The sequence below is a fragment of the Egretta garzetta genome, unplaced genomic scaffold (assembly GCF_000687185.1).
Source record: "Egretta garzetta isolate BGI_Z169 unplaced genomic scaffold, ASM68718v1 scaffold287, whole genome shotgun sequence".
NCBI classification, from domain to species: domain Eukaryota; kingdom Metazoa; phylum Chordata; class Aves; order Pelecaniformes; family Ardeidae; genus Egretta; species Egretta garzetta.
The window spans coordinates 10,169,428-10,191,093 of NW_009260435.1; the positions used below are offsets into that span (position 1 = coordinate 10,169,428).

At 41.7% G+C, this 21,666-nt stretch overlaps 1 protein-coding gene across 1 annotated transcript in view; it reads left to right on the forward strand.

The window, feature by feature from the left end:
* The window catches only part of MYO5A (myosin VA), a 94,278-nt gene that overhangs the window by 28,430 nt on the left and 44,182 nt on the right, over positions 1-21,666 (forward strand). Inside the window, exons 5-13 of the mRNA XM_035899544.1 lie at positions 7,255-7,411; positions 10,991-11,134; positions 12,352-12,433; positions 13,918-14,025; positions 14,520-14,626; positions 17,159-17,424; positions 17,965-18,046; positions 20,592-20,732; positions 21,515-21,640. Coding sequence (XP_035755437.1) covers positions 7,255-7,411; positions 10,991-11,134; positions 12,352-12,433; positions 13,918-14,025; positions 14,520-14,626; positions 17,159-17,424; positions 17,965-18,046; positions 20,592-20,732; positions 21,515-21,640 — 1,213 coding nt within the window. The remainder of the gene's footprint in view (positions 1-7,254; positions 7,412-10,990; positions 11,135-12,351; positions 12,434-13,917; positions 14,026-14,519; positions 14,627-17,158; positions 17,425-17,964; positions 18,047-20,591; positions 20,733-21,514; positions 21,641-21,666) is intronic.

Here is a 21,666-nt window from a genome sequence, read left to right on the forward strand (position 1 = left end):
GCTGAGTTATTTGGGAACATCAATAAAGTGGTTACAATGATATTTAGCACTTCCACGCTGCTTTTATTTTCAGTGCATTGTATAAACTTCTTTTATTTCATCTTAGCAATGAGGAAGTTGTTTGGTAAAATTTTCTATAGGTGCCTCACAGGGGGAAACTGATCTTTAATAAACAGATTCGTTTAATCATGCTCTCAGATACAAAGATGTGTGAGTGTTCTGACGGTGGATACTGCAGGTTATTTTGGTCATACACTGTCACAGATAGGCAACGGGGATGCTGAGAGATTGATTGCAAAACCCAGGATGCTTACTTAGGTCAGTTATGTTTGCATTGCTGGAGACGCTTAATCATGTCAGCTGCCTGTATGTACGTGTATCCTTGCAGTTTGGAAACCTGTGTTGTAGTGTGGGGTGTAAGACATGTAGCTTAAACTAGGCTTGTGTTGGTCCCTGGTTAATCCTATGGCTCTCCCGAGTAGTTGCAGCTAATGGAAGTACAGCAAGACTGCAAACATGCCAGCATTTCAGAACGAATCCTGTCTGACCTTTCAGCAATGTCATTAGTTTTTAAGTTATTTTCTTGCGTTGCTTTTCCTGCTGCCATAATTCCGCTGTAGCAGAATGGGACATTGCTAAGTTTTGTTTCTGTCTTTGGTGGGCACAGCACACACTGATGTTAGTGGTAATTATGTGTGTATGCTGAGAACAGGACCTATCCCAAATGTTCCCTGAGTCACAGGTTCCTCCCCTGTGAGTTTGCGGTCAGGTTCAGTCGGGTTCTTTGATCATTCAAAAGTCAGTGTTTTGAAAATGTAAAGCAATTTCAGGCTTACAAGTCTGCCTTATTACCACAGAACTGCAGTAGAGGAACAGTGGTGAGATAAAGCAGACCAGACTGTCACTGCTGGATTAAATAAAAGCTATTTATTGTGTTCTTGTTCTTGCATTGAAGCAGTAGGAGATTTCAGTGTTTGAAGATTGCAGGATCAGGCCTTTAGCAGCAGTTAGTGCCGTTTTGATTTAAATAAAAAATGAAACTGCCATGTGCTGTGGGGCTGGTGTCCTTAGCTGTAACCTAAATCTGTTATTCCAAAAGAAAAGAAGAAACTGGGAGCGACTCCACAAAAAAAGGCAGTAGATTTAATTAAACCTCTTAGCACTGGAGCAGTGAGGGGAGAAGATGACCTGAAGGTAGTGGCCTTCAAACTACCCTGAGAAGAAGCTTCCTTAAGAACACCAGCACCTTGGCAGTGTCCTCAAGGTTAACAAACATAGCTGGTTTAGGATCAAAGACAAAGCACTAATGTTCTTCTCATCAAATTGCCCTGTTATTTGGTCTTTTCGTTTTATATTAACAATATCTCACTGATCTTTTCTGCCAATCTCATCTATATTATATGGCATTGAGATAAACTCAACTTTTAAGTAGTTCATGGCAGGCAAGAGTTTCAAAGCCCATATGAGAATCTTTTAAAATCAGCTGTCAATGATACGCTTTTGCCAGGTAGAGATGTGGTGGTGTGGGTATGGATGGATTGATACAAATATTGAGGTTGATGCCAATAATTCTGTATTCCTTTTGTTGGTTTTCCCAGGCTGATGTTTTTGTGGTGTCTGTGCTTACCTACATCTGTTTGACATTATTTGCTGTGGAGTCATGGGTCTGAAAGACAAGATCAAGTGATGCATCCAATGCATCAGTCATAGGAAGCAAAAACCCCACAAAAACAATGTTGTGCTTTGATGATTAAATTGAATAGCTCTGGGCTTCTTTAATCCCCTCTGAAACACTTACTGATGGGTAGGTTTTTAACCACTGTAGTGTTCCAGCTTCAGAGAGGGATTTTCTGATGATGAAGAGGAAGAAGGTAAACAAAGATATCTGTAGGGTTTTTTTAGTCTCTGTCTTGATTATCCTGGTCTGTTTGGACATTTTGCTATGGAAATAACGGCTGTGATGCAGTAAGATGCTGTTTTAATTTTTGAGGGAACCAGTTTCAATGGGTGTAGTGATCTTAAGGAATTAAAGTTGTTTGAAAATTGACAACTCTGCCTTTCATGTTAGTAACTTCAGTGTTTCATTTTGTGAACTGTTTCTTTCTTTTCTGCCTCAATTTTTCCATTGGTCAAGTGCAGTCGTTAAAAGCCACCTTCGATAATGAGAGCCATCAGTGATTAGCCAGCGTTGTTGCAGCACTCCATGTACGTTGCGGGGGCCCAGTGACAGTCTTGCTCTTGCTTCCACTGAAGCTGACAGCCGTGACCTGATGGGAGTAGCGTTTCCTCCATTCTGAGCCCTTCCGAAAGCATCTCCCTTAGGTTTCTCTGAAATACAGAATTGAAAATTAGTAGTCAATGCTATTAAAAGTATTGCATTCAGATATATGCACATCTTCAACAAAGAGTTTTTTCCACATCTTGCAAACAAGATTTTTTTTTTTAAACCACTTTCTGGTTACCTGTGCATTGTCAGTTCATTCGTATTCTGCAAAACCCTTTTCTGCATGTAAGATATCTTAAGTCAGTTTGTAGCACTCTTTTTCTTCCTCCCGCCCCTCCCCCCCGGCAGTGCTGAACCTCCTTTGAGCAGAAGCTATCTTGAACACTTCAGCTTGTGTTGAATTTTGCAATGTTTTTTCCAAGCATTAAAAAAACCCTGCTGGAATGTAGGTTGTAATCTCAAGCTTCCAGGAGTTAGGTAAGTCTACATCTCTTCTGTTTTGGCACTCTGACAGTGAGTTTCCTCATAAACATATTGCCTGTTGACAGAATTTTGTAGATAAAGCAAAATCGTCTTTACAATTTACCAGCCTATGCACAAATCTGTTTCTGTCCTTTACTGGAATTATGATAGGAAAAAATTAGTGACATTTTTTTGCTCATTCTATGGCCATTACTTGTCGTAAGGAGTGGAGTTGTGTATGGCTTGGATACAGCATCTGAATATTACCTTTCAAAATCGGACATCGGCATTATTTTTGTGATAGATAACGCTATTTTAAACTATCAGTTATTTGTACCATAGTGTGTTATGGTTCTTTTATTTGACAAGAAGCAGCTGTTACCCTCATGTGACTTTTAAAGTGTAGGCCTGAGGGAACAGTTATGGAAGATTTCTGAATCAAGTCCCCTGCTGCTGCGAGCAGTCTCAGCCTATCATTTCACATCTCAGCTTGTGAAATGTTTGGGCCCATCATCTTAAAACTGAAGTTTTATTTTCATTTTGTCATTCCTTTATTCTTCTGCATTGTTCAGAAGTGGCAAAAGCCGAACGCGATCCTGACCGATGCCTGAACTTTGTGTTTCCATGAGTGGCAAACTGCTCCCAGTCAATCTGTTTCGGTCTGCTGGGGTTAAATACCTCTTTTCAAGATAATATGGCTCAGTATCGTATCACTGTAGTGTAGTTCTGTACCACATGGGTGTGGTAGTCACCCACCTTTGGGTGAAGGAGGACTCTTCCCACCTTCTTGTCTCCCAGCTTGCTTTCCCTCATTTCGCTCTGTAAAAGCACAGTAAAATCTTCCCTCCATTCAGAAGTAATCTTAATTTTAAAATTGTCTGATTACGAGCTTTATTCAGAGAAGAAGCCCCAAGAAGATGAAGAATTATTGCATAGATAATGGGTTGTGGCATCAGGCTACAAAGTGGTGTCACATGTAATGCTGTTGCCCTGCTTGCTTCACTGGCCGAAAGTTTTAATTACAGCTTTTTTCCTGGCTGGTGACATGTTAAGTGCTCAAAATGTTGGGTCAAAGGCTGGGGGCTAATGATTTAGCTAAAAATAACTCCAAAAGTGTTATTTATACTTGAGAAAGAACTCAGGGTGGTGTTACTTGTGTTTTCTGGGGATTTTTTCCTTTGTTTTGTTGTGAGGTTTTGTTGTTTCATTTTGTTTTTAATGTAGCCTGATTATGAAAATTTCATTTGGCATAAGCAGAGGCTATAGTTCAGACTGACCATTGCTTATACCTACCATTAAAAATAATTCTCACCACATTTCATGCACTGTCCAAGGTATTTTGATTCTATTTTACTTGTTACTTTCTTTTCAATGTGGCATTTTGTTTCTTTAAAGTTTAATGACATCAAAGAGCCCTCTGCCCAGCTGAGGGGGCTGCCTGGCAGGCCTCCCCACCCTCCTTTTTGGAAGACTGAGTATCTTGCTGCCTGTGGTAGGACGTCCGCATGCCAAGTCTGCCCTGGGGTTGTGGCAACAACAGCTCACCCCCCGCAGCTGTTGCGTTTGGGGGGTTGTGTTACGCTGTCCTTTCTCCTCCTTCAAATGTCGAGTGTGATCTTGGCTGTTCTGTTGTGTTTTCCTTTCTCTCTGCCAAAAAGCAGAAAGAATAATGTGCTAGAGGATGGTCGCTCCAGTGTGTTAAAGCCAAACAATGGACTAATGTACTTCTGAGGACAAGAGCGGCTCTGAGCGTGGATGGAGCGCTGCAGGGTGATGCGAGAGGACTCCGCGGCAGACAGTGAGCGAGCCCTTTGTTCCTCGTGATTGCTGTAGCTACTGCAAGCACAAATGTTCATTGCAGAAGACATGGCAGCAACATTTGCAGCTCACACAGAGCCAGCCGTATCTTCTCTAGGCGAATTTATGAAAAGTGTATGTGTATATGTACTTACACGGTAATATAATAATGGATCCCTTATTCCTGAGCACATGGATGAGTGCTGAGGAGAAGGGTACATCTTCATACCTTATGGTGTGGGGGAAGGAAGCTCTAGGCTAATCAGCAACAGTATTCTTAAGAAGAAATTACTTCAATCTCGTTTTTTCATTACTGTCTTTGAAAACATGGAGCTCTCTCTTCTGCAGCCACTCCTGAGCTCCCAAGGAGGGACTAGGGATGGCAAAACCAGTGTGCACTTTCCACGCTCACCCACATGTCCTTCAGGGAGGTGCGAGTTAGAATGAGACACCTTTATTTCAATGTTCCTCTCTTGGCAACAGAGTTCAGTCTTTGTTGTCAGTTTTGTCAGAAGTCTGTAGTACTGAGGTTGCGTTACTTTGTTTTCTGAAAGCCTTCTGTACTTTGGGGACTAAACTAAAAACAAGCTCAGTCATCAGGGGATACATTTCATAGGACTTGAGCTTCATGAGTCTTCATATATTTAATGATACTTAATACATGAAACAGAGCTGGTGATCTACAACCAAATGAATCGAATGAATACAGATGAAAAGCTTGTTATGTCGTTGCCCATCTCCTGAAGTCAGACCAGAAGTTTCATATTTTATAATGGTATGGTTGAGGTTTTTTCCATGTGAGAGAGCAGTGGCAGAATAAAAGAAAGAGCACTGCCTGGCTTACGGAGAAATTGTTCTCTGTTTTTGACTCACTGCAGGAACTGTCTGTGTGAGGGGAAAATTGTTTGTTAGTGGTTGTCCCAGTTAGGTCTTTGGCTGGACATCTCTCATGTCCTTCTGCTGCTCTTGTTGAACGTGAGCATCCATGCAACTCGCACCACCTCCTGACATGCAGAGCTGCAGGCTGTCCTGCATGCATTGCCAGCAGACTCAGGGAAGGGGGCAATGGGGAAGAAGCAAGAGTGTTTCATCGTCCTTTCCCAACTGGAAATCTTCATGGGTACCGCAAGCCCTCCCAGGCACCACAGACCTCCCCCAGGAGCGTGTGCAGCAGGCTTGATGGCTGCTGTAAGGACAGGTCTCACAGGCAAGTGGTTTCATTACCTCTGGCAGTTCAGCCTACGTAACCTGGACTACACACAACCTGGTATCAAGCCGAACAGTTCTGCTTTGCCACAATTTTCCCACTGAGACTGGCAGCTTGGTGTATGTGAATGTGTGAACTGTGCTGTAGTCATTCGCACCTATCGCATGTGTTAAATGGAAGTTGAGAACATAAAATTAGGTTGCTTTGATCTTCTTAACGCTTTCCTATTAAATTTAAGTCAGCACCCAGCCATGTAAAGTAATTTCCTTTTACCAAAATGTGGAAAACCCACTTCAGCCCATGCCTTCATTCGGTTAAACGAATCCCACCTTGGCTCTCCCAGCGGTGCATGACCCAGCCAGTGGCTCCATTGGCCTGCGTCTTTGTGCAACACGAAGTAGGTGCTGGAGTTGTGCTCTCATCTGGGGGCTTGGGGACGTTTCTGAAGATAGGTAACAGCTTGAGAGTAACAACGTGATCTGTAATTTAGCTTCACAATTTCATCAGTTTTTTGCAGAAACCGCAAATAGTTTTTCTGTACATGTTTCTTCACTTCCCCGGCATAGCATTTGCTGGTGGCCTCCATGGGTGTTTGGAAGCTGTGCGGGCTGTATATGTGCTGCCTGAACATGCGTGTGCCCGGAATTTCATTCACAGTGCAGCCTGGTTGGGGGCTTGGTCATACTTTCTGTGTTCCAGCCCCAGCTCTGAAAATCTTTGGGTTAAAATTTTATTCCTTTTTTCTCTACTTTCCAGTATGTAAACTAGAGTTAAGCTCACCCAGGTCACAGTAGTATTTTGAAATCTCATTCATTTTAACTTCTTTTGCTTTGGAAATACAAAATACTGTATAAAGTATGCATGGTCTTTATTTTGAAAGATTCAGGCTATATAAATGCTAATTTCTATCCTTGTTATTTCGTAGTGTGTTCATTAGTCATACAGTTGGGGTTTATGGATAGAGCCCTCTTTGAGATGAGGGAAAATTGCTTTAGTAGCAAATGGAGATTATTTTTTTTAAATGAGAAATTACTTTACAACAAAGGGATCGTCTTCACTCTAGAGCTGCTATTTGTGTCCTGAACAGCCCTGCTTGAATTTTTCAGATTCAGAACAATTCTGGGAAAAGCTGGTGATTAGATCAGAAGGACGAAAGGTTTCTGTTGCTGGCTCTGCTGTTGGGTTCTCTATCTGTAAGATGGCATTAATGATCTTTACTAATGAGCACTGATAATTTAGTGGAGCACTTTACCAGAGACACTGGATAGAAGTAGCTGCAGAAGCACGTAGTGAATAGTGGTAATGGGTACTCTGCTGTAGCCAGGTCCCCTGGAGCAGCTCGGCTGGCTGGCTGGACTGCGGCGGCAGCATCGATCCCGGGCGCAGGCAGTCTGGTCAGCCATTCAGGCAGCTCGGTCACTAACAGCCTTGTTTCTGCCACATGCATTTACATTATTGCTGTACTGCTAACATTTATGGTGGAAGGGTTGTTGCCAAGTTGGGGACACAAAAAACAAGTGTCCTTGAGAGAACAGCTGGTAATTAACCCATCTTTGTGTTTCAGAGATGAGCGAAATCAGTCAATCATTGTCAGCGGGGAATCCGGGGCCGGAAAGACCGTCTCTGCTAAGTATGCCATGAGGTACTTTGCCACGGTCAGTGGATCCGCCAGTGAAGCCAATGTTGAGGAGAAAGTCTTGGCCTCCAACCCCATCATGGAGGTAAGAGAGCTGCTGCACTAAGCCCTGCCCTCCAGCTACAGTTATTATTCTGGGGTGAACATAAGCTAACAGAGGGAGCAATCCATACTTTTTTTTAAGGATTAAAGAACCTAGAATAAAGGCATTTTAAAATTTTGGTTTTAATCCATTTACTGGGAGGTGCTTTAGGCATCGTTTTGTCTAGTATTTACGAAAGAGAGAGAGAAGACTGGAGGTAATGTTTCAGTATTGTTAATATATTTCACATAACAAAGTAATTTTTATATCAGTGCTGCTTTAAATCTGTTCGGCTTTGTAAAACTGATAGTTCCCAGACCACTGGCCAAATGCCAGCGCAGAAGATTCTTTTTGTGTGTAAAATTCCAAAGAGGATTAGAAATTCTGGTCTTACCCACCCAACGTGTACATCACGCAGTGAGGGCAGGTAGATTATACTTTGAAGTGAAGAGAGTTGTTGAGTAAAGCAAATGTTCCATTTTAAGAAATGTGATTAAGGAAGACAGGCTGAGAAAGCAAACTTACGTGAGATGCACACAGTTTCTTTCAGAGGGAAATTACCTCAGACTAACGTTTCAGTTCTGGAAATCTGTGTAATTAACTAGTCAAGTCCCAAAGCCATTGGCTTGGGAGCATAGGTGCTGGCAGTAGGCTGTAAGGTAACATGTACCATTCCCTCCTGCTTCAGCATCTCTGTTCTCCGGGACCCTCAGGAGATGCTGTAATTCTGATGTTGTGGCCAAGCTGAAAACATTTCTTAACGCTCATCTGGCTTGCTTTTTGTGTCTTTGCCTTTGTGTAGATTGAAGTTGTAGTTGAAGTTAAGGAACTATGTTAAGAAATGAGTCACCAGAGAGAAACAGTCTTGGGGGAATTCCTTGAGAGAAGTAGCGCTGTCCATAGCCACGCACATGCGCATGCCTATGGACGGCCTAAGAAAATGCTTAGGACAACTGATGCCTTGGTAAACATTTAGCAGCTCTATGCAATAGGGTGAAGTATTAGTGGATAGACATGAGAAGATGGAGTGCACACAGTGAAATGCAAAATGCTGCCATTGTTTTCTTTCTCAGGTATTTTTAAAAATGAACTATGTTTTATTCCTTCTTTCCTCCTGGCGTGAGGAGTTCATGATACTCAAACTATAGCTGCCCCATCACAGTTTGTGTTCTATCACAAGGTAATTGTGCCTGGTTTGTGGTGCTGTGTGGTGGTTTTAAACTGTTTTACGAGATAAAACAAGCTGTGCCATGATGAGCAGTGGGCTCTGCTGTTGTGGGATCCAAACATCCAGCTATCAGAGGAAGCCAGGGGAGCAGCCTGGGCCCTAGAGAGCAATGGCAATTTTGCAGGTGTATATCTAAAATTTCAATTACTTTAAACATTGTTATGACTGGATGAAAGTTACCCTTTTAACTTCAAACACTTGAGCTTTAAAGAAGCTTTAGAGTGAGCGTTCTGAAATCTGTTGTTGAGACAGACTCTAGGATAGCAAAATTAACATTTTGATACATCAGCAGAAACACAAATTAACCCATGTAGATGAGGAATAAAATGAGTAATTAATTTTAGAAACAGGGAACTCCTCATTTGCAGAGTTGATTGTAAAATCTTAGGAGCAGAAGGTAATTTTATTTTTTAATTTGTATTTGGACAACCTAAATGCCAGCATTTGATGAGCTACCATCATTAGTGTCAGATTTTCACATCATCTTTGCCTACTAAATACTCTGTAATAGCAAGTGACCACTATACATTTCTAGCAAATATTTTTGAATAATTAGTTTTGTAGTCAATAACTATATACAGTTTTCCTATTGCACATGTAGAAATTGTCAAGTCTTAAAACACATCTTTAATGCAATTTCCTGCCTCTCATTCTTTGTTACCCTGTGTAACTATGTGAATTATACAGATTAGTATGTACTCTGATAAGCAATCTTGTAATACCAAAGACGTTCTTAACTGATTTTAGAAGTAACACTTTTCAAAGTAATAATTAGTTTTTGAAAATATTGTAATATTATATTGCTACGAACAACAACAAAATATATCGCAGTAGCAATAATTTTAAAACACGAGAAATGCAGTTTGAGTATGTTCAGTTCGAATGAATTCAGCGTTTCTTAGAACTGCGGAGATGCAATTTGTTCTTACATCCGTCATAGCAACTGTTCATCTGATACCCGCTCTGACATCTGCTCGGTCAGGCGTGCTGCTGCTGCAGCGGGGTTTGTGACAGCCTGCTCCCCGCTCCCGCGCTGTGCCCGGATGGCCCTTACTGATTCACTGCCCTTCCTTTTACAGATTTGGAATACCAATACTCAGCATTGCCGTTTGCTCTCATTGGGTTTTCCCAAGTTTTATTTCAGTACAGGGTTCCTATGGATGACTATGTGAACCAGGAAACTAGGACACTGATACAACTCCGTGTCTTCAGTTATGGTATACTTCAGAGTTAGGTATTTGACAGCATAAACACAGTGGCATATGGTAAAAGGCAGTGCGCTGTATCCGAATTACTCCCAATGCCATTCCTTTTGATACAGAGATATCTTTAGGACTTTTTTGGAAGGTGAATTGCTATATGATGTCTAAAACATGATCTAACTGAGAAGAGAAAAGGCTCTTTGAAGTTCAGCATGTTGTGATTTGCATGGCTTGAATTCTGATATATCCAGCTGGTACCTGTTGCAGTGAATTCAAACGCTGATGAGGTAAGGCAGAGGTGCACCAAGACCGTTCGGGAACCACAGTCGTCATTTGCCCTGGGCGTTCCAAGACCATGTACTATAGAGGAAATACATTAAATATTGTTTATTGTGTATGAAGCTGCATTGAGTTAATCTAAGACAGTTAGGCACATAGGGCAGCACTGGAGACTCTGGGTCAGTAACCGAGCTGCTGTGGAAGTGATTCAGTTTCAGGCAAATTACGTGAGTCTGTACATGTTAATTTTTAGATTATATTTAGGCACACAGTAAATATTTTACAATGGTATGTTTGCAGAAGTAGTTTGGAAATGTAGTTGATTGTAGAGTAATAATAATAATAATAATAATAATAATAATAATATAAATAAATAAAAATAATAATAAACTGTTAGCTAGACAGAACATAGGGGCTGTTTGCTGGACTAGGGGTTTATGATAGGTAGATTTACAGAGGCTGCAAGTTCTATACGTCTATCTGTACCCATACATAAATTAATATATACAGTGTGGAATAACCATTATAGTTTTATTAAGTCCTTAGAAGAAATCTGTGAAGAAGAATGTGAACATTCTGTTACGCTCTTTAATTTGTTTTAAAAGACTTCTGAGAGCAAGAAAGGATTTTTAGCTAGAAAATTAGGCTATGTGGAAGTGAAACCATTGCTAGGAAGATCAGCTCCCAGTCTTGTGTTAATGAAATAACTATATTTTGATGTAACTTGCTGACCAGGCAGAGATTGTTCTTTATTAAATTCTTGATTGTTTTGAAACCAGGACAAAATTAACGTTGTTAAATGTTCATGAGCCACATAGATGATTTGATAATTTCTAAAAGCTATTTAACCTTCATAATATTCCCTTTTTTCAGTCTATTGGAAATGCCAAAACTACGAGGAACGACAACAGCAGTCGCTTTGGGAAATACATTGAAATTGGTTTTGATAAGAGGTATCGAATCATTGGTGCTAACATGAGAACTTACCTCTTGGAAAAGTCAAGAGTGGTGTTTCAGGTAATACTGTTGCAATCTTATTGTACATTCGTATGACTATGCTAAAAAAAAAAAAAAGCTATTGCTTGCTGATATTAGTTATCTCTCCTAAGAGATGGCTGTAATAGTGTATTTGTAATAGAGCATGTGTGGGGAGGGGGGAGGAAAGGAAAACCAAGTCAACCTTTCATTATTCGTAGTTGTAAAATATGTATTAAAAAGGCTGTATATTTAAACACTAAATACTTCCAGTGCAATACTAGATAGGATTTTGTCCTTATTGTAGTATTATAAAATAGGGCTTCAAAACCTAGCAGAAACCTCTCATGCTCCAGAAGTTGTGGTTTGTAAAGCTGCCATCGCAGTTCACTTTCAATTTCTTGCTAAAACCCACTGCTATCCCAAAAATTACAAATGAGTCTTAATTGCCATTATTTAGGCAAATGAGAATATGTAATTTCACATTTCTTGAACTCTCTTCATTTTGGCATTTCATACTTGAACCGATCTGCATCCTTTTTGTCTCCCACGCTTCCTCTCCATCTTTGCCTTCCTTATAGTCTAGAGCTCAGTAAAAATGGACTGATCCTTGACTGGCTGCCTACAGATATAAAACAAATAATTAGTTTGCATTGCGTAGGGTGTTACTTGAAGTACTGTTGTATATTTTGAAAATGAGAGAGACTTCTTGAACGTGGTTTAGCTGGAAGAGCATCTTTTCTTTTCTTTTTTTTTTGTTTTGAAGTTATGAAATTTAGAGTGCTTAGACTCAGAATTGTGGTGTTGGTCATGAGTCATAACCTTTTGAGCTGTGTTTGTCCTTCATTTTAAAATTCCAGCTTTGCCTTGGCAAGAAAGCTACTCCCTTCGCCAGCTTACTGTAAATGCTGAGGCAAATGGTATTAGTTATTTTTGGAAAATGAAAAGCTTTTAAGTATGATCATTTCACCCACCCATAGAATCCTGATCTATGTTTAATAGTAATCCAGAGTTCTGAAAAGTGAAATCATACATTTTTTTTAAATGAAAACGTCTGCATGCTTCTTGCTGTTGAAAATGGATTGAATTTATCAGGAAGGAAATGATAGATCCTGATTTATCTTTCCTTTTTCCATGTGGCTTCCATGTTCTTAATGTAATGCTACAGAAAGCATTAAACATAGTAATTCTTTTCTACTCGTGGATGTTTCTGGTGCTTGTTAAGTTGTGAAAAATAATCAATTCCTTTCTTTTTAAAGGCAGAAGAGGAGAGAAATTACCACATATTTTACCAACTTTGTGCCTCTGCAGCATTACCTGAGTTTAAAACTCTACGATTAGGTATGAAATCCACATTCGTTGTGTTGTGCAATTGTAGGTACAAAGCAGCATCTCTGAGCTTTTTGAGCCGTAGAACCAAAAGAATTGCTGGCTTTTAAATTCTAAACTTTTAAACCTTCAAATACCAAAATATATTGAAAATAACAAAAATGACACATCTCAGACTGGGTGGTTTTTGGATAAAATGAAAGCAACAGATTTGTTTATTCAGCAAACTCTAGTACACTGCAGTTGTAATCACTAGGACTTAGTATGTCCTCGATTCCAGAGTAGTTTTCCAGTGGCGAGGGTGAAATTCTCTTCTCTTGGTCCTTTAAAACCTTTTTTCCATGGCTCCAGCTACTAGAGAGTTTTACCACTTCTGGCGTAAGCACCTGAAAAGCTTATTTTGCATCCGCATACTTTCACTTGGGCTGTTACAACAGTTACTTTACCATCTCTGCTAACCTGGTGATCACAAAACTGATAAGTGAAATTTTTTCATTTTTCAAATTAAAATGTTGATAAGGGAAAGGTTTCTCATTTAACAGGAGCTGGTACTTCGTAAAAGAAAGGCATGATGATGACCTTGGGACAGGCAATCACCTCATCTTTTTCAAAATTCAATATAAATATCAGTGCTTCTTGCATATTTTTAAAAGTTAGCTTCGTAGTGGGAAAACTGCACAGCCTGCCAGTGCTGATTTCTGAAATACTGTTCTGGTTTTAAAGTGTTTCTCTGCTCTTCTGCACCATCCTGGCACATTTAGGATTCACATCTGCTGACACAGGGAAGAAAGGAACTGCTGTAATTATAACTAAAGAAAGCCATTTAGCAGACTCCTCTTTCAGCATTCTTGAAACCTTAGCAGATCAGAAGAAAAGGAGTCTGTTACTGCAGCTGGAAGCACGGCCACTGAAACCATAGGAGTTTACACAGCACCCAAGGAGAGCTAATGCTCTCCCAGTGAAGCCCAGCACTCTCCCCAGAGCGGTATGAAGCTGTCAGTTCTCCAACCACGACTTCTCAGCCAGAATGGACTGCAGATACTCATAAACCAGACCATAGATTAGAAACAAGAAGAAAATGGGCAAAATAGAATTTTTTAAATATCCCAATACAATAGTAGCGTAATAATATCTGCCACATAATTCCAAAGTGCTGCTACTGTCACCTCTACAACTACCACTTGGGTGGTTGGCTCAGACTTGGAGAAGAATTGCTTCCAAAGTGATTATTCCACAGGTGTGGAAGTCTCAACCAAGAATATGCTTGAGGGCCTATTGTAGGAACCAGGTAGCTTAAGAATACTTATTTGCACTGTTAAATCTTGAAAAAAATATCCTCCAGAATAAGCGGGTCCTATGAGCCAGGAGGCAAAAATATACTGGCATATTTCAGATCATGGATTCTGCCAGGAGCAACTTAATCATTACACAGCTTTACAGATGTGCTGTGAATTTGTGCATCAGTGTGTGTAAAAGATGTGTTACCTCTCTTACAGGGAATGCAAATTACTTTCACTATACGAAGCAAGGTGGAAGCCCTGTGATTGATGGTGTCGATGATGCTAAGGAAATGGTAAACACCAGGCAGGCCTGCACTTTGCTAGGTAATTTGTAAAACACAGTCATATCCCAAATCCGATATACTAGCAAATGTTTTCTACATTGTTTGTGTATATTTTCTTCATACTCTGTTGTGTTTAAAAACAGGAGAGTTTGATAAACTTTGAGACTGAGATGCTTTTACTGCATTAAGGAGGTATTTAAATTGCAGTGGAATCACATATCTAGTGTAAGAGGAGGAGGCATCATATGAACATAAATGGATTCCCTCGGTGTAGCATATACAGTGTTGGAGGTCACTGACAAAGCACTTTGAAACAGCAAATTAAATAGTTCATTTTAATGGATTTTTTTTGCATCTGGTCATAAAATGTTTTTAATAGAAGAGGAGCCAAGCAGTAGTGTCAAATGCCAAAGCCTCTGAAAAAAGCACCCAGCTGTCACCGTTTTTCTCTTCTTAATAAAAATTTTCATCAACTGCAGCTCATGGTTCTTTATTTCTCTCTCCATTCAAAACGTTTTATTCATCATTTTTCAGGGATTAGTGATTCCTACCAAATGGGAATTTTTCGAATCCTTGCTGGCATCCTTCACTTGGGCAACGTGGAGTTTGCATCTCGGGATTCTGACAGCTGCACTATTCCCGTGAGTAGGAGATGAGCTGAAGGGCATGGTTCTCACTCTTGACAGTTCTGTCTTCTGCTTGTTTGCAGGGACCTAGTCTGAAAAGAGTAACAATGTAAAAATGCAAGCAATGTATTTATTTCTAATTTGTTAACATTTCCACAGTTCTTTCTGCAGATGGATTTAACTCTTCTCAATTTAGAGGCTTTAGACAGTACTCTCTGTATTATCATAGTGGCTGCCTTAATTTCACTTCAGATTGATCTGTCCTAGAGAAGTCTACCAGACAGGCTAGCTTTGAAGTCCTGGGCAGGTGTCTAGATCTTTATATTTTCCTGCATGAACACATTCCCTGCCCACAGTAAGTGCTTTGCAGGGTATTTTTTTTTTAATGTTAAATGCTAAAATGGCCTAAATAATTGCAAAGCAAATGCTTCGCAAAGTCCTTTGGGATGTCTAGACATGAGCATAGGGTATACAGATATGACTTATGTGACTCATCATAAGTGTTGTGTTTTATCAGTCCTTTTTTACCTTTGTGGAGGTCAGCAGCGAGGACTGCGTAGTCTGATCTGAAAAAACCCTCCTCATTCAATGAGGACCAAGGCTTCTTACTGAAGTCCATATTCTGGAGATGAGAAACAAAAAAGATCTGGCTTGTCACTCTTCTCTGCCTTGGATTCACAAGTGACCAGTTTCTCCTTCTGCCTTTCTTTTAATGTCTATTGCTGGACTACACAGCCTTCATCTTTCTCTCTCTTCAAATAGTAGCAACAGTTGCAGGGGTTTTTTCTCATTTTACTGTCAGTCGCTTTCTCAAGAGTCTGCAGTACCAGTTTCTGGAGCTGAGACAACAGATCCTTCACCAGGCCACGGGTGATCAGTGTGCCTGGGCTGACACCATCCGTCTGTGGGATCTAATGGATAGCTGCTGTGAAACCATGGTGATAGGCTGGCTCTTTGGTGTGTCTTAAAAAGGTTTTCTCTACAAAGAAAGCATCGTTTAATGATCACAGGTAGAAAGCTGATGAGCCTCAGGACATGATGAGCTAGCCTGTGTTGTAATGGGTATCTCCGGTGCAGGAATCCCACTGAATGAGCTAGTACAAAGCCGCAAGTTCCTGTGCAATCCTATCCGGACGTGGTAAACATCTAGCAGGTGGCGGTGAATGTCTGTTCAACGGCATCCGCTACCTGAGCCATGCTGCTCTCTGACAATAGCCATGTCATTGCAGAGCTCTGTCACCATGCAGACTGGTCTGCCTGGGAAGCGCTGGCACGGTGATGCAATGGTGGTGCTTCAGGGAGCTCAGCGAAGGGCTCTGCATGGTGCTGTGTGAATGAATCAGTTTGTTTGATGTCAGCTTGAATAACCCTGATGTGACACTCTTTTGTGCAGTGTTCATTATTATTAGTATCTTTTTATTGTCTTCTGAGCCAGTTAAAGTGGTATGGCTAAACTGAAAGAAGACATGCTCTGCAGTTAACTGGATTTTGGAGGTGTAACAGCACTGCCATGGGACCTGTATGCTGTAAAGACTGGAAGAAGCCCCAGAGAAGTCAGAAGGACGTAGAAATAGAAAGATAAAGTTGATGAAGCTACTGGGCGTGTAGTAACAGCCCCCTGTAATCTGTCCTTGTCAAGACGCTGCTTGCCAGCGTGCTGTTAGGGCACCGGGTGCAAAGTGAACGTGATGAGGAAGCAGTGTTAGGGGAGTTCCTTAGGAGGAAAGACCTGTCTGTCCTCCTTGATTTCTAGCTATCGGTTTGCCTATTAGTCACAAGGTGTAGTATCTTAACTCACTGAGTGGTGAATGTGCTGCATGGATTTTTATGCAGAAATCTTATATACCCATCTCAGAGTGCAAGCCTTGCTAGTTGATTTTACCTGGTTAAACAAAGATCTGGAATTTTTCACTTGTGCAGTCCAATTTGAGAGTTAGAGAACGTCATTTGTGTATTCCAATCTCTTAATGTTTGTCTCCAGAATTCACTGAGAAAATATTATGTTAAATATGGAGGCCAGGGCACCAAAGCCCTTCCACACTTTTTCCTCTTTGTTCTTGGCTTGGGCTGTGATGCCCCATTGCCTGTCACTCCCTGCCATGGATGTATATGAGCAGACGAGAGCAGCACTCAGGAGCTGTAGTCCATTCTGTCCCCAGCACACAGCTGATGTACTGTCCCCTGCACTTCTCTAGCTTCTTCACTCAAAACTGAGTGACTTGCAAGAATTCAAAATACCAAGCCCATCCCTGCAAAGCTAGGTGATTCATTTTTGTGAAGGTTGCAGGTTCCCTGTGTGGGGCTTTTTGGTGAACACAAGTACAGTAAAATGCCTTTGGGGAAACCATGATTCACTAATTTACTTCAGCAATGTGAATGTGATAATTGGGTAGGGAACTTGTTAACTTTTGAAGGAGGAAGAGCTGAGGAAGCTGCTGTTGCTGCTTATCGTTGGAACACTGCAGGCAGGCAGTTCTTCTGACTGCATGATTGCATGTGTGCTATTGGTAATGGTTTTTCAAGGCCTAACGAGATTGTTTTTATTAGCCCAAGCATGAACCCCTCACCATCTTCTGTGACCTCATGGGTGTGGAGTATGAAGAGATGGCCCACTGGCTTTGCCATAGGAAGCTCGCGACTGCCACCGAAACCTACATCAAGCCAATTTCTAAACTTCATGCCATCAATGCCAGAGATGCACTGGCCAAACATATCTATGCTAATCTCTTTAACTGGATTGTAGATCATGTGAACAAAGCCCTTCATGCTACTGTAAAACAGCATTCTTTCATTGGAGTGTTGGACATCTATGGGTGAGTCTTTTTGTCAGAGATATGACACCTTTTATGGAATAATCTTACTGCAAAGCATCTTTGTCTTTGTCACATAATGCTGTGTGGATTATTCAAAAAACCCCCAAACCCTTAGCAGCTGCTTATTCAAGTTGAAGGAAGTAGGTGTTTAGTTTTGACACGCTAAGATCTTTGTCTTGACTTTCAGGTTTGACATTTTGCTGTTGGTAGTTCTTTATGTGTTGCACTGGGGAAAGTTACAAGGGAGCTGTCATCTTGTTGTTCCTCCAGGGTGGCACTTCTAGAGAGGACAAAGATAACTACCATGCTCTCCAGGAACATCAGTCCCTTCCCTGTGTTCTCATCCCTGCCTAAAGAGGGAGCATCACTGAATTGCCCATGTGCTGCATTTTGCCATTTCCCTGTGTGCTTCGTTGGTTGTTTGTGACTGGAATGAATAATGCAATTAATTTGACCGGAGGGCGGGAATTTGCAACTATGTGGTCATTTAATCTGTTTTTTTTCACTGCGCTAGTAATTTTGAGTATCTGCATATTTTAGATTTGAGACATTCGAAATCAACAGCTTTGAACAGTTCTGTATCAACTATGCCAATGAAAAGCTGCAGCAGCAGTTCAATATGGTAAGTAGGAAATGGCTGGCATTTCCTCTTCCCTTTCCTCTCACCCAAGCCCATTCTGCTAATTGGGTCCCCAGTGGTTACAATGAATTCCTTCAGTCTATTAACCAACTGTCCTGGCCGTGGGCTTTGGGGGATGGGGAAAGAGCGACTATGTCCTAGAAATAGATTTTATGACTAACTGCTGCTCTGGGACTATTTGAAATTCCGATCACAGTAACAATTATAAGACAGAAGCAGTGCTTGGCAATTAAGACCTGGAGATTGCCTGTCAATGACAGCACTGTGTAGATGAAGTTGGAGTTAGCCATGTCTCCATAACCTCTGCACGGGCAGCAGCGAGCAGGGCTTTGCCGCTGGGATTCTGCCACCCATGCTTCCTCTCCTGGCGTTATTTTTTGAGGGTTTTCAGCCTCGGCCTGAAGCTGATGGTTGACGTGTGGCAAGAGGAGCCTCTTCTCCCTCCTCCAGAGAGATCACGATTCTCTCGCTCGCTCTCCTCAGCCTTAGTGACGTTTGTAATTATATATCTTACCTGCATAATGATGAGGCAAGTTATTTATGCCAGGTCTGTTGCTAAGCTGTGCTGCAGTACAGGAATAGCTTTGAACTCTCTTTACGAGCATACTTCCATGGCGGAGCATGCTTGCAGGACTGGATCTCCCCGCACCGTTGTTATCCCGGCGGCAGGCATGTTTGCCGGGGAGTAAGCCGGGTGCTGGAGCAGAGGCTGGGCTTTCCAGCCCCGGCGAGCCCTTTCCATGCTGGTAGAGCCATGGCTGGCAGTGCCATGGCTGGCTTCAGCTCCATTAGCAGGATGCCACAGCTGCTAAACACAAGGTATCTCAGAGTTTTCTCAGCAATACAACAAAAATCTAGTCAGTGTAAGAATTGGAAGGGTTCGCTTCTTTAGTAAAGATCACCATCCCCATGTTCCCTTCCCTCTCGTGCTGTTGCTATAAGCACTCGTCTCAGCACAGGTGACAGGGCTTTGGTGTTGATGGCCCCACCAAACTACCAAACCCAGCACTGGTGGACACGGACCCATTGGGCTGCCATGCAGGTACCCGGTGTGGAAGTTGTTTTAAATGAAAGCCCTGTGCCTGTGGCGGCAGCCAGGCTGCCTTCACGTGGCGCCCGGCTGAGGGCAGGCGGCTTAGGCACTGCCGGGCTGCTTCTCGCACCTCCGCGGCCTGCCCGGCCTACCCGGCCACCCTCCCCATGCCTGGCCACCCACAGCCCCTAAGGAAAATTAGGTCTGAAGACATTTTTCACCATGTAATTGCTAATTCCTTTACAGTGGAGAAGTGGTTTGATGTTTTCTTTCAGGACTTAGGTTGGATATGACTCGCCAATGAAACGCTACCCATTGGCTTTCCTGTCAAGAATTAACTCGGCGTGGAACGCAGCCGCTAAGTGGTGGGGTGGGAACGGCTCCTGCGGGCTCCGTTAAGGAGTGCTGCTTCGGAAAGGATGGCGTTAAGCTAATGAAATAAAAGGCATAAACTGCTTTGTCAGGGCAGTTTCCTGCTGCCTGTGTGCCAGAGAGCTGCGAGGCGTTGGTGGGCTTTGCTCTCAGCTCAGGGGGCCACTGGGGCCGCCCCAGGAGGGCAGGAGTCTGTGGCCCCCAGGCCTGCCCACAGCACAGCCCTTTGCTGCTGCCAGGGTACGGCCGAGCTCAGCTCTGCCTGCCAGAGCAGTTCCTAGGCATTAAAATTTAAATGGGAGCTAAAACGTCATTTAAAATAACTGGAGTCAGCAGTCTTTTTGTTTTTAAAAGAAGTGCTTGTGCTATTAAGACCACAGTTTGCCTGTTTAATATCTTAGCTTTTTTCCCTGAAGTTCTAATTCATCTCCTATGCACATTTCATTAAAGCTATGCAGGTTTTTTTGTGATAATATTTTTGAATAAATATACAGCTACATTGTTATTGATCTTCATACCAGATAAATCTTCCACAAAATTTTGCTTAAGGGATTTCTTGTGCTAATACTCCTAGAGTCATTCTTGCAGGTTTTTGCGGAAGAGTGTATTTTAATGCAATGCGTCATCTTAGAAAAAAAATCATCAGCCATTTAAGAGAAAATGGAGGTCTGTTCTTTTACAAGGAAACGCAAAAGTATTTATAGTGAAATTTTACTTGAAATAGAGCAGTATTCATAACTTCAAAATCAAAATGCATAGCACATCCCACTTTATAAGTTGCTGTTCCTGCACTTGAGGCTTTTTCTGGATTTTGTGGTTTGTTTTTTTTTTATAAGAGAAAAGAGCTTATAGTGATTGTGGGACAATACAGTAAAAAGATAGGAAAAAATAGACCTTATTTGCAGAGAATATGGATGAGTGCTTTAATTTAGTCTGTTGTTTTTAGGCCAGGAAAAAAGGTTAATTTCTTTTTCATGCACTCACTTGTTAAAAGGGTTTATTCAGTTGAACTAGTGTGTCACTTGGCAGCCTGGATTAATGTGCCGAGAAGAATTCAAGTGAGAGTTTATGTATTTATTCTGCATTTTATTTCACAGAAAACTGTTTCTTTTTGCCCTGTAGCATGTCTTCAAGCTGGAACAAGAAGAATATATGAAAGAACAAATACCATGGACCTTGATTGATTTCTATGACAATCAGCCTTGCATCAACCTCATAGAGGCCAAAATGGGAATTCTGGATCTGTTGGATGAGGAGTGCAAGGTGTGCATTCAGGGGCTTTCATAGAGAAAGAGGTCATCAGCCGTCCTGCTTCTGGGGCCTCGCAGGGAAAAGTCATCTGTGGGCAGCCATCATTTTGACACTGCTGTTGAAAGGATTTGGAGAACATACAAACAGAATTGGCAATTACAGGAGGCGAAAAAATTGATTTAGTCATGCTTTTTTTTTCCCCTCCTCTCCATCAAGTGCCTGTATCTGTTTCTGGGTCTCTGATCAACCTTTGGTTTGACTCTGGCAACTTTCTCTTTCCTGAGTGTAGCAAGTGCAGGGTCCTGTCAGATTTCTCCAAATTACCTCTTGCTTGGTGTCTCACCTTTTGTCTTTTATCTTAGTTTAATTTATGCCAAGCCACGTACAGGGGATGGCGCGTGGTGTCTACTTCAGTGGAAACCCAGCTTGGGGTTCTTGTGTATCACAAAGCATCACAAGTAATCTCTAATGGTGGTGGATGAGTTCTGAGACACTGCTCAGTCAGATAACATGCCTCTTGGATCCCTGCCTTCAGGCGTGTGACACTGGAAGCGTTACTAGCGTTGTATGTGTCACACAGCAGCTATACCTGCTGCTGGGCTGCACCCAGTCCAGGGTATTGGAAATGCAAGTACATAGCTGGCTACCAGCTTCCTTGCTTATGGCAGTGCTGGAAATTCGAGGAGCTGGAGTTTGAAAGCAAACCACAAAGTGTGGTCCCCCATCTTTTTAGTTTCTTTTGCTACTGAAAAGTTTTCAAGACATTTTAAATGGTTGTGTGTTCTCTTCTGTAGATGCCAAAAGGCTCGGATGACACTTGGGCCCAAAAACTATACAATACTCATTTGAATAAATGTGCCCTCTTTGAAAAACCACGTTTGTCAAATAAGGCTTTTATCATCAAGCACTTTGCTGACAAGGTAAGGGCTTTTTCTCTGGTGCCTCT